Raw genomic sequence first — 15,674 nt, 5'->3', positions numbered from 1 at the left:
CCAACAATTTATAGCACTGGTGTTTGAGCTCATGTGTTAGCTACATTTTTTTTAAATTTATGTATTGAATTCTGGTCATCTGCACCACGGTGGCTGACTAGCAGCCATAATCTAAAAAGATGGTTTTACTCCAAGCACTTGTCTGTTCTCAACTTGTCCTTAACTGGCCCTAAGCACTTGCAAGTACCAGTGAGTAAGCACCAAGAGGCAGAAGCAAAGCTGTAATTACTTTACCTCCACAGTAGGAATAATCCCCATTGGGGGATGATTTCTGAGATCTTGGGCAGAGGGCAGGTCCCTTTACACCACTGGTTGACCTACCTTCTGTACACTCTGCTTTACCCTACCTGCTATCCAGTATTGGAACAGGCCACTGTAACTTAATTTGTCTTCTACCTTGCATGTTCATTGATATTAGCTACATACATACTGCAAAAACTGAGATGCTTAGTTTTTCTCCTCAGGCATTCTGCCTTTGCTCTTTTCCATCACTATAGCTAACACAACTATTTTCTTAGTCAGTCAGCCTGGGGAATAATCCTTAATTTCTCCTTCTTACCACACCTCAGGACTGTTACCAAGTCATGCTGTCCCCGCCTCCCTTTCAATATTTAAAAAATTCAGATGCTTTCCCTTTCAGCAGCTGAGACACTTGTTTACTTACTGGAAATCTTCCATCATGCTTCAGAAATCTCCTCTCCTATGGCCTCTTTAATATGTACATTCATTTCCTACCAGCTGGGCTGAAAAAAACAGCTGCTAAAATAAGACAACAGCACCCCCCTCCAATATCTCTATTATTCACAATATGAAGTTTAAATTTCTCAGGCTCACCACCTTCCAGACCGTTCATAATTCTGCACCTAAACTGCACTCATGTATCTCCTGCTGAACCTTTCTGCTACCAAGCCTTGAGACCTGCATCAGGAGTTTCTTCCACGTTACTACTTTGTGTAAAGTGACTACTCCACCCCAATGTGCTAGTCTCCCTTCCTCACTTCATTCAAATCACTCCTGAAGACATATTCTGTGAGTCCTACCAATAAATATAAGGGACAAAGAAAACAATAATCTAATGTAGAGAGCTATCATGATGTGCTATACTCCTAACATTTTAACCATAATAATTTCTAATCTTCCACTCTTCTCTTTATTGTGCTCAGTGGTAGTCAGGACTAAAATTAGATTGTAAACTCCCTGGGGAATGTCATGTTTCTTATTTGCTCAGTGCCTGTCATGTATTGGGAACTATATAAATAACCATAATAAAGGCTTTTAATTGTAGCTTAATTACTTAATCATCTATGATTATTTTAAAGTAAATCAAGCATTCTTTTGTTCGTATAAAGGAAAGTAAAATTTGAAAAAGGAACTTTGCATCTTAATAATACTTATAGCAGTTTTCCTTTGCCCTTTTCTTCTGTTGTTTCTGCCATCCTTTTTCCATTATTTGTCACCAACTGTTTGATGATTTATCTAATTTAGAGTCCAAATCGAGTTGTTCCATTAACTTCAGTAAAATGATGATGTGGGAATAATTTTAGTTGAATTGGGAATTAAGCTATAATCTGCTCCAGCAAGGACATGGTCTTCTCATTTATGTATGAAGCATCACGTCCCTTTATGGCAGTGGTATATAAGTCATAAAGAAAAAATATGGATCTCAAAACGGAAAGATTCCAGAATTTTTTAATTATTCAAAATAAATCCAGGTGATGCCTTGAAAAAGATGACTTGTGATGCTGACTTTGAAACTCCATTGAACAATTAAACTATTACTATTATCATCCTTATGGTCTGGCACAGGAATGTGGGGACCAATTTACAACAGGTAGAGAACAGCTTTCTTCCTAAATCCAAAGTTAAATAGCCACTATTTCTCATTGCAGGTCTTAAGAACAAGTTGGTTTCACCAGTCTGTGGAATGGGTGCAGATCCAAAAGCAGCACTCTGCTCAACAAACGTAAGCTACAATCAAACCACAAAGATGTCTGCTCAGGCAGCAGTGGATGTACAGCACAACTCTTATCACAGGAAGTTAACATCTCTACCTCTCTGCAGGCATGGCCAGAACATCCATTGTTATCTGATGTATAGATGGGTTGCTTTTTTAAAATCCCTAGCAGAAGCTTTTCTTGCTGAATAAGAAATGAGATATAAATTTTCCATTTTGCTAGAGGAGTAAGAAAAGTAGCTGGCATTAGCAGATCTATGAGAGTTTCATAGTAGCCTATGAAGCTTAATTTCTTCTCTTGTAATTTACCAGATGTTCTACTAATCTCCTAGAATCTTCTAAAATCTCCCTAAGGTCACTGCTTCAGGGCACTGTCCTGAGACCTGTGGCCTAGATTTCCATCGTAGACCAACCCCATGCATCACTGCTGTACTTATATTGGTGCCATCAACATTAGTTAAATAACAATGGTTTAATTCTTGAGTATGGACAAGGCTTCTGAGTAGAAGAATTTCCATTTTGAAATAGGACTGCCAATGAAAACCTCATCAACAAAAACAACCTGAACTGCTTAGCTTAGGAGGGACTTGAAATGCTCTGCCAAGGACATTTCACAGCCCTATCACAACACACTGTATTATTAGTTTATTGTTTAAAAACCTCTAAAAATGTTTTGACAATAGGGCCAAGAATGGACATGCCTGAAAGGAATTTGTTTTATTTGCATTTTACAATTGAAAATAAATAAAAGATATTGCAGTACTACATGCAGACATACAATGCAGTAGGGATTGCATCTTGTTAAAGGGTGTGTTAACAATGAAAGAAAACTTACTGCATTTCAAAATCTAACACAAATATGGATGGGACATACGTAGCTAATAGATTTCACAACAGTATGTACTTTAAAAATGGAAACTTTAATCACGTCTCAGATTTATCTCAAGCTGTGAAATTTTATATCAACTCTTTCCTCTTATGCAGCTGCTTTCATGCAAAGCTTTCAACGCTGGAGAAATGGTGTTAAGCATTGCAACGCCGCTGCGACTCAGCGAAGTGTCATTATCTCTTTACGGGGGAGAAAGGTTGGGGGATAAAGAGGTGAAGTGACTTGCGCAGGGCCACCTGGAGAGCTAGTGGCAGAGCATCAAAGAGCGCTGGGGAGTCTCCACCGCTCTCCCCCAGCCACGTGCTCCAGTTGCTGCGGTTTTTGTTTGCTCAAAGCCTGAGCTTGCCTGTACAGCCAAGAAATACAAAGAGCAGAACTACTGCGCTTCCCGACAAGGACACACGCCGCCTGTAAAGCCGATCCGCTCGGTGATCGGCTCAGGGAAAGAGCTGCAGCCGCCCTTCAGAGCGGGGAGTTCAGCCCAGGGCCGCGATCCGACCCTATCCTGAGAGCGCGGCCGCGCCTCGCCGCTCTGCCCTGGTCGCTCGTGCACCCGGGAGCGGGGCCTTATTCTCAGCAGCGCCCCCTGCCCCGGCACGTACCAGCCCCGCCCGGCAGAGCGCGGCGCTCCCGCCCCGCCCCGCCCGCTGCGCTGCCCCGGCTGCAACGGGGCCGAACCTTCCGGGGCGCGCTCCCGCCGGGCTCGGGGCCGCGCAGCCGGGCGCGGGGAGGTGAGCGCGCGCTCAGGCGGCGGCGCGCACGGGACGGTGTGTGTGTGAGGAGACACCGGGGCAGTGTAAGCGGCTGCGCTCGGCTCCGAGGAGACGTTGCTGAACGGGAGGCGCCGCCCGCCGCGTTACTACCGAGCGGGGCCGAAAGCGCCGGGGAAAGCCCTCACAGAGCGCGGAGCGCCGCGCCCCGGCACCAGGAGACCCCGGCCCGGCCGAGAGGCCCCGGCCGAGGATGTCGGGCGGCGGCAGCCGGGAGGAGGAGCGGCGCAAACTCGCCGATATCATCAACCACTGGAACGCGAACCGGCTGGACCTGTTCGAGATCAGCCCCCCCACCGAGGTGAGACCCCCCCCTCCCCCGCCGCCGGGTCCCCGCCCCCCACCGAGGTGAGACCCCCCCCGCCGGGCCCTCTTCCACCGCTTTTCTCCCACCACCGAGGTGAGACCCCCCGTGCAACCTGCTCCTTCTTCCCTGCTCACCTGCTCCCCGCCCCCCTTCCCCCGCCAGGCCGGGCACCTGTCCGCGTCCCAGTCCCCGCGCCCCCCCCCCCGTGTCCCCATCGAGGCGAGGGATCCCAACACCTGCGCCCGGCCCAGCCCCCCTATTGGCTTGGCTCGTCCCGGCCTGAGCCGGCCGCTATTCCCCCCCCCCGAGGTGAGACGCTGCGCCCGGCGCAGGCCGCGCCCGCCCCCGCCGTAGCCACCGGGTCAGCCAGGCGCCTCCCTCCCCGAAACTCCCTGAGGGCTGGGGGGAGGGGAAAGGGACGATAGGGCAGCCCCCTCCCCGGCTCTGCCCAGGCCGCGGGGCCTTCCTGGCACTGGTGCGCCCGGGCAGGGGTTGGGGGACGGAGCGGAGAAGTGACAGTGACCCCCCTTCCCCTGCGGGGACTCTCCCCTGGCCGAGGCGGGAGAGGTTTTCGCTCATACAATGGCCCAGGCTCTGGGGTGAGACTGAGAAAAGACAAGATCCCTCCCCCCCACACTTCCTCCGGGCTGCGGGGGCGCTGGGGGCCAGTGCTTTGTAACGTTTTCGGGTGAAAGCCGCGGCCGGTGAGAGGGAGGCTGGGGCTCAGTTTTTCGCTTTGTGCGGAAAATGCCCCCTTTAAAACGCCGCTGCTGTTACTTGCCGGCTAGGGGGGAGCCTCCTGGGCAGCTTGCAGAGGGCGTGACGGAGGAGCCTTTTCGACTCCATGTGTTTGCAAACTTTGAGGTTGCTAACGTTGAGTTTCAAGTAAATATCGGGCAGAGTCCTAGTCCTGAAAGTTCACATGTTGTACCGGAAAAACAGTGGGTGATTTCTTCCTAATGAAATGGGCGGGTTTTTATGGGTGGAATGAAACCGGGGTGTTTTGTTTTGTTTTTTTAATAACAAATGTAAGCCACACCCCACCGCTAGCCCTGGTTATACACATTTCAGCTGGTCAGTGTTGTGTGTCAGGTTTGAAGGAGCTTTGGGGGAGGGAGTGCAGTAGGCAGGTTATAGTCCTATTTGTCTTTGACAGCGGGGTCCCTGCTGATAGGGTGGAAACTGATCATGTGCATGTTCCCAGGGAAAAGAAGGAAATTAACCCTAGCTTTTGGCCTGGGCCTGTTCGCAGTTGTTTATTAACAAAGGTCCCAGAAACAATCATGTTGTGGCCTTCTCTAAATTGCAGTCCCATTTTGAGTCCCAAGGACAGACAAATATAAATGTGGGGAACCATGAAAAAGCTAAAAACAATTTAATATCTTTAAATTATTAGATCTTGAAAATATTTAGTTGGATGTGGTCTTCTCTGTGCACCGTTGAGAACTGTTTCTTGTGCTATTGATATAACCAAGATGGATTTCTGTATACTTTGTGGTATTTTACTACATTTATCACAACCCCAGTTCTTTGCTTTCTGTTCATTAGGTATTACAAAACATGTTGATATCCTGTAGGCACTTGTTTAAAAAAAAATAGGAACTGTTGCTAATGCAGTCTTCATAGCTTGTTCTGGGATCAAAGTACTCTACTAACATCAACCTGTTATTCCTGGAAGGATTTTGGGCCATTGTACAAAGCAGAATTTGTTCAGAATGAACATTCTGCACAGAATTTCATCCCGCCTCCTCCCCATTTCTTCTGCAGAGCTGCTGGTCACCACTAGGTATATAGATGGACCTTGCAGAGTCTGGCTTCTCAGCTTGCAGTGAGCCTGCACTGAAGATGTAGGTGTGCTGGATGTCTTGAGTTGCTGTCCCTGCTGGTTAGCATTGTGCAGCTGTGCCACTTCCCAGCACTGCAACTGTTGTAGATGGAGCTGGCAAGGAGAGAGAGAGAGAGAGAGAGAGAGAGAGAGAAAAAAACAACTGGGAACTGCAGGGAAGATCTGCTGCTTTCTTGGAGGGGAGACTGAGGGCAGGTGGGGGGGGGAGGGGCTGCTGGAGATGAAGGGTATGAGTTGGGTTGTTCCAGAGGCAGGTGAACCTTTAAACTGCGGCATCCTCTGCCATCAAGCTGTATGAGTCCTCCCTGTCCAGTGGGATAGTAATTAAGTTCTGTGGAGTGGAGTCTGCCTCAGAGCTTTGGGGGAAGGAGAAACAGTGTCTGGGCTGGAGCCAGTCCATACAGCCTCCAAATACCCCTTGCAGTGTCCACTACTTGCAGACTTGAAATATGGGAGCTCTTCTGGGGCAGGGTAAGAAAACAAGAATCAACTAAGACCTGAGAGGCAGAGATTTTTCCCAAGAAATGCTTAGCTGGCACATGAGAGACACCCGCATTAAGGTGCCTGAAAAAAGCATAACAGGAACTGGGTTGTCATAGGGGTTTCCTTGCTCTACGCTGGGGGAATCTTTTTTGTTGTACATTTTGTTACTTACATACTTGCTGACAGATATTTTGAAATAAATTACCCAAAATAATTGAAACTGGTGAGGTTATATTATTTTGACAGATAAAATATGCAGAGCTTTTGGGCACAGAATTTAAAATTTTCAGTGTAGAATTCTCCCAACAGTAGTTCATAGGTTGACACAAAATATCAGTAGTTGAATTTTTACCTTTTCTTCAATATCTCCCTCAGTGTTTTCTGTTGCATCTCCCTTTCTTGCCGTTTATGTCAACTTGGTTGTGCCATGTTGTTGTGCTAGTGATAGCCAGGTAGAAAAAAATCATTACTTTAGGTTGGCTTTGTATGTTTTCCATGAAGATTTACCAGTCCTTGTACCTAAGATACTTGCTTGCCCTTTAGTATGATTGTCATGAGAAATTGTTATCTGTCTTGGACAAATAGATTTGCAGTTTAGGCCCAGATCCTGCAAATGCATAAGCTTAATTTTGCTATTGTGAGTAGTTCTGTTGATTTGTTTGTGAATTGTAGTACTGTTTTACATGCATGTCAGCTGGGATTTTTAAATTAACCTGAAGATTGGTCCACACAGGAACATGTACTGAAATAATCAGTTTTACTTCCCACCAGGTGCTTCAGTACAAGTCTGTGTGGACACTCTTATTTTGGAATGTATGCTATTTTAGTGCAAGTTTGTGTGGATCAGTCATGAGGTGATTAGGTGTCCAAATTCCATGGAACATTTTCACTCCCTTTGGGTTTCTTGGAAAATCCTAGTTGTAAAAACAAAACTGGTCATCAACAGGATTTCAGACAGTGTGAGCATTGGGTAAGGTATAGAATTTGGGTACTTCTCCCTGTTCCCTTTTGCTTGCTGGTTGATCTGAACAAACTGCTTAACTTTCTTTGGTTTCTATTTCCCATACATGCTGTGTGGTTTTTTTTTCTAAGTGACATTTTGCTAAAGAGCTTAAATTCTGTAGATTAAAGTTGTGAAGTATTTTGATTGTATTTTGTATGGTGAAAGTTCAAGATATTTTGCCAGTTAAAGCGAATAGTGTACATTAAAGTGCTCATAATTTTATACTGTGAACAAACTTCTTTAAATACAAGTATTTTCATAGAAACACTGTATGGATTTACTGAAAGTAAGGTAACATTTACACCTAATGGTATTGTAGGCGTTTAATTTTTTTTAAACATTAAATGTGTGTTTCAGAAGTCTCTTAATAGTTCATGCTGCTTATTGGTGCCCCAGACTTACCACATGTGACACAGGTATCAAGATGAGGTTACAGACCCAAGAAGCTTCCAAATGAATATAAAATACTGCATGTTATGACTTAATATCAGAGCAACAAACTGAATTCTTATGTTGTCAGGATTGGTGCCGCTAGTGGAATGCTGTAATTTCATAGTTCTAAGAAATTTTGCTTTGTGGTGGTTTATGTATTAATAAAAAAAATTGCTTGAATTTGGTTTAAGATCTATTTTACTACTCAGCATTTTTGAAAAATGCTAGGTCATCTAAGGGTACGTCTGTGCTTTCTGGAAAATTGATCTAGTCAGGACTGATCTTCTGGGGAGAGCTTCTCCCATTGACTTCCCTCTGTGAAGACGGCCTGATAAATTGATCTTAGATATGTTGATTCTAGCTACACAATGGTCATAGCTGGTATTGTGTATCTAAGGTGGACTTTCACGTCTAGAGTAGACCTGTCCTCAGGCACAGCAAGTTGATTGGAACTTGGGATATCTGGACCACGTAATGTGTGATTTCCTCAAACCACAATAAAGAACCAAAAAAGTCCAAAACAAAACAGCTTGCCTCCAAAAAAAAAAAATGGAACTATCATTCTTGTATTCTTAAAGTTTTCCTATTTAGAATTTGAGCTCACAGGAACAGCTCCAGAATATCTGATAGCTCAGTTGATCTGTCCCAGGAAAGCTCATCACCTAATAAATTATTTTGTTAGTCTTTAAAGTGCTACATGACTGCGTTTTTGTTTCAAGAGCCCAGTGGTTAGAGAGCTTCAGTGAGAGTGGGGAGACCCCAGTTCACATTCCTCTTTTACATCAACAAGAAGGGGGAATTGAACTGGGTCTCCCATATCCTGGTTGAGTGTCCTAACCACTAGGCTAATGGTCATAAGAGAGGCATCAACACTGCCATCATTTTTGTCATTGTCATAGGCCTGGTCTACGCTAGGAGAATAAATTGATTTTAGATATGCAAATCCAGCTATGAGAATTGTAAAGCTGGAACTGAATGATCTGAAATTGATTTTTGCTAGGAGATCAACCAGAGGAACTCTGCTGTCAACATCTCCTTATCCCTCATGACTGCCAGAAGTACTGGGGTTGGTGGCGGTGCCTTGTCAGTTTGATTTAGCTTGTCCCTGATGGCCATGTGTGATGGGGTTCTGGGGTCCCCCAAGCTCTGCACCCTGTCCGCAGGCAGGAGAGTCTCTCACTCAGCAGGAAAACAGCAGGTTTATTAGCCGACAGGACACAGCATCGTACAGAGGAGTCAGTACAGCAGGCCGAGACAGCCAGTCCAATCCATGTTGGGGAGAGGAGGCCCCGAGGGGCCCCCAGAGCCAGGGCCTTGCCCCCTCCTTTGTCTCTCTCTCCCTCAGCCCAGACTAACTGCTTCCAACTCCCAGTTCCAATTCAAACCCCTCAGGCTCCACCTCCTCCTTTGTCTCCAGTACAAAGGTGTCACCTGGTCGTCAGGGTTACCCTCAGCAGGAGCCTCACACCCTCTGTGAGCCACACACACACACAGGTATCCCCCACTCCATCACACCATGCTAAATGGAACTGTAGAAGATTGGCCACCAGAGCATCAATCTTCCCATAAGTGTAGATGTACCCATGGTCTACCTCTGGCTATTCTGTCAGTCTAGGCAGGGTCAATTTTTGTTCAGTTTGACCTTAAATTTCTTTGGTCCCCGCCCCCACCCAAGAAGTGCCAGCAAATTCAAAAAAAATCAGATAATTGTCCAGCCATAACATTGTACATTCAGTATATTGAAATCTACCTATGGGAAAACTCTGTATAAAAAAGTGGAAAATACTGTTAATTATCTTGATGACAATTGAGCTTCAACTTTACTGCACGTTACTCTCAAATCAAAATAAAAAGGCTAGAAGGATTGTGGTTTTCATAATGTAGATAGTTTTCCTTATTCTACATTTTTAAGTTGTGTTAAGTTAGATTTATTTTTGAAGAAGGATTTTAGTGCAATTTTAAGCTTTCCCAAGGGTTATTGGGTAGGATGGTGGTCATGAACCACATTTATTTTATTTAAAATTTCCAGAAAAATAGTTTAATTGATCTAATAATATTTTCATTCATTTGTCTAGTGTATCTCTAAAGTTTATGCATAGCGTTTGTTAACCTTGTTTTTGTGTTAAATCTAGCTTCTGAAGTCATAGTCATTTCATATTTAATTACTGGTTTGAAACAGTACATTTCTGAAAAAAAATTGTCTAGTTTAATTTAAACCAACTATTGCAGACTTTGCTTCTGCTATCTCAAGTCTGCCTTAGTAAGTTGAACAGCAGCGTATGTTAGGCTAACTTTGACTGGTTCCAATCTCAACATTTGTTGGTGACTTTTTTCTTCTTCAGAGACCATGTAAATATAAACAGAAACTTGGTATAGGAAGTACATCCTAACTTAAGTCATTTTTGAATTGTCTTTGATTAGGAAAAAAGGGGAGGTGGCATGGGGAAGGAGTTGGGAAGAAGTAATTCTTTACCTTTAGGTGATAGATTCAGATCTGCTCTTGGATGACTGATAAAAGGTTAAAAATCACTAACATTTGAGGGGATGTCTGATAGAGCTTATATGATGTGAGTTGATAGGCCTTTTAAACAAACACTTAATTCTTTCAAATGCATAATTCCTAGTATATGGAGCTTCATTAATGGTAGTGCAGGATGTAAGCTGAGTGCAGGGAAGAACTGTGAATTTCTACCACTGTCATCCGACCCTGTGCAGAACAAGGTCAGACAACATTGTGTCAAGCACTTACGCTTTGTTTGTGCTTTGTGTCCACTACAGCTTCTACCCATTCTCCCCCAGAGGAGATTAACCAGCTAGAAAGTATGGGTCTGAAAAAGCTTAAGGCTGTGCTTACTTTAAGGGTATTTTCAGAGATGATCAAAAATAGAATGAACTTGGAAAGTTAATTCTCTTTGCAGGGAATCCTGAAGATTTGATTTTAGAGAAATTGGCCAAGTTCTGAAAAATCTTGAAGTGCAGCTATGTATGCTGTACCTATTCTTTTAGTGAATAGAAGACTACAGTGATTTCTGTCTGACTTTTTATCATTTTACAAAAGAGAAAAGTAATGATATCTTTTAAAATTGTTTAATGTTTTATAATTCAGTTACATTTAAACTGGTACGATGGAATTATTCATTTGGCTCACTATTGATTCACAGTTCTGCGGGACTGAACAGCTAATGTATGGAAATGCAGGTGTCCAGTGACTGCTTGAGTACATTAAGGGATGTGTTACTTACACTAGCTTCCAATTAACTGCATACAGTGAATGTACAGTCTTTGCAAATTGAGCATTATTGTCAGCTGCCTTGAGAACCATGATAAATGTAATTTCTTGACCACTTTGTAAAGCATAGCAAAGGCGATGTAAGTGGCCCAAAGGCTTTTTTGTATAAAGAAGATGCACTATGTTTTGCTGATTATTTCTTATGTAAATTACTTCTTGGGTTAGTGGCTAATTAATTTTGTAAGGTTCAGGCAGATACTTTTAAAAGAAAGTGCTCCCAGTGAGTGAATCTGTTATTGACTTTAGTGCTACTAAGTGTTGTTTTTTCAGTTGAAAAAAATGAGTTTTTTGAAATATAAAGATGTTATATATTTGTACAAATGTGCTTTTTCTGACCATAAAACATGAGACTTTTTGATGCCTTCTACGTAAAGCAGGTTGTACAAACTAAACGAAAAGGAAAGTCTACAGTGCCCCAGTAATGCAAAGATACCAGAATAAGAATTTATGTCCTCCTTTATCAAAAAGAAGTGTGCTTATCCAGATGGATTATGAAGATCATCTGAAACATAAAATAATTTTAAGACATGAGTAGACTGGCTGTATTTCATCTTGGCTTGTTTCCATTTCAATAGTTAGTAAGTATATGGCTTCAAATGAAAACACACTTGCATTTAATGTTTGTGTCAGAATTATTCTTTTATTTGTACAGATGCTTTATTAACTAAGGGAAGCAAGGTGGTGACTCACAAAATCCAGAGAGGAGTGTGAGAAATAAATTCTAGTTTGGCAAGTGTGTTGTGCTGCTGAAGGTGGAGTAGGAAGCCACAGGATGAAGTAATAATGGAATGATATGCCATGTTCCCAGTGAACTTAGATTTTAGGTATCTAGGAGAACAGTTCTGTGCATTTTCAAAACTTTAGTATTTTAAACTTTACTGGAAGTCTCAGTATTTTTGAGGAAAAAATGTATACTTAATATATGGCAAAGTTTTTATGCATAATACAACAATATAAAGTTCATTTTAGGGAGCTAAAAATACAGGAAATAGAGATTTTGTTATCTTGTAAATAATTTAATAGTCTGACTTCTGCTGTTGAGATTGTTGCCCTGTTGATACGGTCATGCCGCCACAGGTCACTAGTCTGGCACGCTTGGGAAGTAACGAGTCCCAAACCAGGGAGTTTGCCAGATCAGGGCACACAATGCTGGTTTCTTTGCTGACAGCTGCTTCTCCTGGCTGCTGGTCCCTCATCTCAGGCTGTCTTCCTGGCTCAAGCTGGGCTTTCCTGCTGCTGGACTTCCAGCCCCTGGCTCCTCTGCTGCCAGCCAGGCTAGCCTTCCTCCTCCTGCTGACACCTTGTCCTGGCTGGGCTCCTGGCTGCTGGCCTCCTGCCACCAGACTTCTGTCTTGCCTTCACACTCTGTCCAACCCCCTGCCGGACCATGGATGTTACCAGAATAGGGAGGTTCAACCTGTACTTTTCCAAAAAGATGTGACAAGGCAGGAAACTTTCTGCGCCTGTTTTATTTAAATCAAGATGGTTAAAGCAGCATTTTTCTTCTGTATAGTTAAGTTTTTAAGCTATGGTATGTCAATATTCAGTTGTAAACTTTTGAAAGAACAATCTTAACATCTGTTTCAGCATTACAAACATTTCAGGGGTGTGAATAACCTCCACTCCCAGGATGTTCATAACAGGGGTTCTACTGTATTTGGTTTACCCCACCTAGTTTCTTATTGCTTCATCTTTTCTATCCATTCTGTTCTAACCATCACTGTGTCAATATGCCATTTGTTTTAATTCTTGCAACTGTTCAAAACTTTCCCTCTGCTGATCTCCCTGTAAGGAATTTTCTTATTTTAAATCTCATCTTAAGTCCTATATTTACCATAGTTGCAACAAGAAATGAATTGACCATGAATTGAATGCTAACCAATTAATGTTTTTTTTAATGCTACTCATACACATCCAGAAACTGTGTGATCTTATTGTTTTCTGCCCTGTCCTTGTCCTCTACTCTTTTGTAATTTCATTGTTATAGTCAGATTGGAAATTCTCTGGTGGTTGTGTTTTTTTTTTGTTTTTTTTTTAAATGAAACTGCATGTTGTCTTGTGCGTGTCTTGAAGATTATATATTCAAAATTCAGGAGATGGCCTATATTCTCACAGGGGGAGAACAACTTCACAATATCAAAACAAAAAGCAGTCAAGTAGCACTTTAAAGACTAGCAAAATAGTTTATTAGGTGAGCTTTCGTGGGACAGACCCACTTCTTCAGACCAGAACAGACTCTGTTACTATTCAGCTTCACAATATGATTTAATAGTTTTTTTACCTCTGTCATTCAGTTGCAACCAGACCAGTTTTTCTTTACTGGTGTGGTAGTCCCCTGACCCCTGCTAAACTAAATCCCTTGCTTTTCCAGATTCAACAAAAATCCCGAAGCAAAGGCTTTTTGAAAAAGTCTTTGAATATGTTTGGGTCCTACCCTTTTGTAAATCTGTGTGACCTCTTCCTCTTCTTTTCTGTCTCATTATGAGGTCCTCAATCCTTTAGTGGAAGGGATCTCTCAGTGCTGCCTCTAGTAATGCTATGGTGCCTATGAGGAACCTGTGTCCTTCCTGTACAATTGACTCCAGCGTTTGGTCGCAGAACAGTAAAGTGTCTAATTGTTCCAGCCTCATGTTCTTGTTAACATTCCCCTACAAGTCCCCCAGACTGCTTCTTCACCTGCTTACTTTACTGCTACTTAGGCTTCTGCCCAGCTCTTTCTCAGACTGTCTTCAGTCCAGTTCCTTACCCTTCTTCCTTCTCAGTCAGGAACTACATCTCAGATCCTACCCAAACCTTGGTCACCACTTCACTGGAGAAGCTCTGCCAACAAGCAACAGTTTTTCCCAGTCGTCTTTGTTGTGCAGAAGAGAGATCTTTTATTATCATCTTTCCCAGGAGGTCTTTCTGAGGTCTTTCTACAGTCTTCAGAGTACCTGTCCTTAAAGGACTAAACTGAGAAACGGATGTGCTCAGTCTAAGGTTGTGGATTTTGGACTCAACGTGACGTGTTACATAGGATATCTGGAAAATATGCTGTGTCAGGAAAGTAGATATCTGGATGTTGTCCAGGATTCCCTAAGCAGTTTTAAACAATGTCTTGACATTTTTTTTTATTTTTGGGTGACTCTTGCTGTTCATAAAAATATTTAAAAAGCTTGATGAGAGCTTGTCAGCTTGTGATTAAGGACAGCATATACTTACTCTTCTCATGCAGACTAATGAGCCTATAGTATCTGTTCAAGTCCTTTACCTTTCAGGAGCAGAGATAACTAATGCTGGCTGTTTTAGTTTTTGTCAAATAGTCTAGATGCTTCTTAATGTGGTCCAATGTACAGTAGACCCCCTAGTTATGTGAGGGTTGCGCTCCTGCACATGCTTGCATAACTTGAATTTTGTACAAGTTGGGGGACGGGAATCAAGTGGCAGCTCCTCATGGCTCGCTGAGATTGTGGGAGCTAGCAGAAGCAGGGGAGAAACCGCACCATAGCAGCTGCCTGTCTGCCCGGGTAGGAGCCCCAGCCACAGATTAGGACTCTAGTGTTGGATACAATGCTGGATGTTGGAGGCAGAAGTGGTAGTTGACTAACTGGTTGCTGTTAAATATTTTGGTGGGGAAGTATTAGTTCAAGCTTCACAGATATGTTCTTGTTTGCTTGCCCAAAAAACAAAGGGAAAGCAAATATGCATTTCATTTTTTATGATAGTAAAAATCTGTGGGTGATAAAAATTGACACTGTCCCTTATTCAACAGATTAAAACATCCAGATGTCCTCTTGACAATTTATAAAATGCACCTGTATGGTGTTAATATCAAATTCTTGTTTATATAAAAAATTGAGGGTACAGTAACAAGAAAATTTTCCAAAACTGAAAATTGTATGATCAGAAATACAAGACTTGCTATACTAATTGTTATAATCATTTGAGCTTAAAACCAAAGGATTTTGCTTTAATTGGAAGTAGAATAATTGTTAAAGAATAAATATTCTTCTTATTCTGAAATAAAGTACCCTTTTGGGAAGCTAGTCAGGAATAGCTAATGAGGAATAATTTATTTTGCAATAGGTATGTTGGTTATTTACAGCAGGTGCATAAGGCCTGTGTGTTTGCAGGATTACACCCAAGTTGTTTTCTTCACCCATAAGTCTGCTTTTTTTATTTTCTTATTTTTAACCTTTTATACAGTCAAGTTCTGCTGTTGTAACTAGAGGCATGTAATAAGTTACTGACACACATTTCATTAGAATTTCTGGGTGAATGATACTTCTGGTGCTTGCCCTGGGTGAGTTCTGCCTTTCAGTGTGTGGGTAAAAACACCAGCTGAAGATGTGAACATCTTAGTAGCAAAAAAGATGAAGTAGCAAATGATTCATTTGTAGACTAGGCAAATATATATTGCCTAAATAAATTGTCTTTTGTGTCCTAGCAAGCTACATCAGAGTTTAATTACTTTGTTAGTGGACCCTCCCACTACCTTCCTTTGCTGCAGCTTTCTCCACAACTAGTTTGATAAACTCCTTTTTGTGTGAAGTCCATGCTGAGGTGTTCTCTTACTGCTAAATATAATCTTATTGGTGTTTTTAGACTTTTTAAAAGTGATTTATTATTTGGGGTTGTGTGTGCTGTGGTATTGCCGGGGAACCTCCAGCAAGTAACCCTGATGAGCCCTTTTGTCTTAATAGTGGTGTTAAAAAGTGAGAA

At 42.5% G+C, this 15,674-nt stretch overlaps 1 protein-coding gene across 13 annotated transcripts in view; it reads left to right on the top strand.

The window, feature by feature from the left end:
- The first annotated feature begins 3,540 nt into the window (after positions 1 to 3,540).
- AFDN (afadin, adherens junction formation factor) overlaps positions 3,541 to 15,674 on the top strand; it is a 196,913-nt gene continuing 184,779 nt past the window's right edge. For 7 of the 13 annotated variants that reach the window (XM_074990248.1, XM_074990249.1, XM_074990247.1 and 4 more), the window contains exon 1: positions 3,544 to 3,914. In XM_074990248.1, the coding sequence (XP_074846349.1) occupies positions 3,807 to 3,914 (108 nt within the window). In that variant the 5' untranslated portion in view covers positions 3,544 to 3,806. Of the gene's footprint in view, positions 3,915 to 15,674 lie in introns of all 13 variants that reach the window. The other 6 variants (XM_074990237.1, XM_074990241.1, XM_074990238.1 and 3 more) reach the window with 3 other exon arrangements.

This window comes from Carettochelys insculpta, chromosome 3, assembly GCF_033958435.1.
Source record: "Carettochelys insculpta isolate YL-2023 chromosome 3, ASM3395843v1, whole genome shotgun sequence".
NCBI lineage: Eukaryota > Metazoa > Chordata > Testudines > Carettochelyidae > Carettochelys > Carettochelys insculpta.
This window is presented reverse-complemented; position numbering and strand designations above follow the sequence as displayed.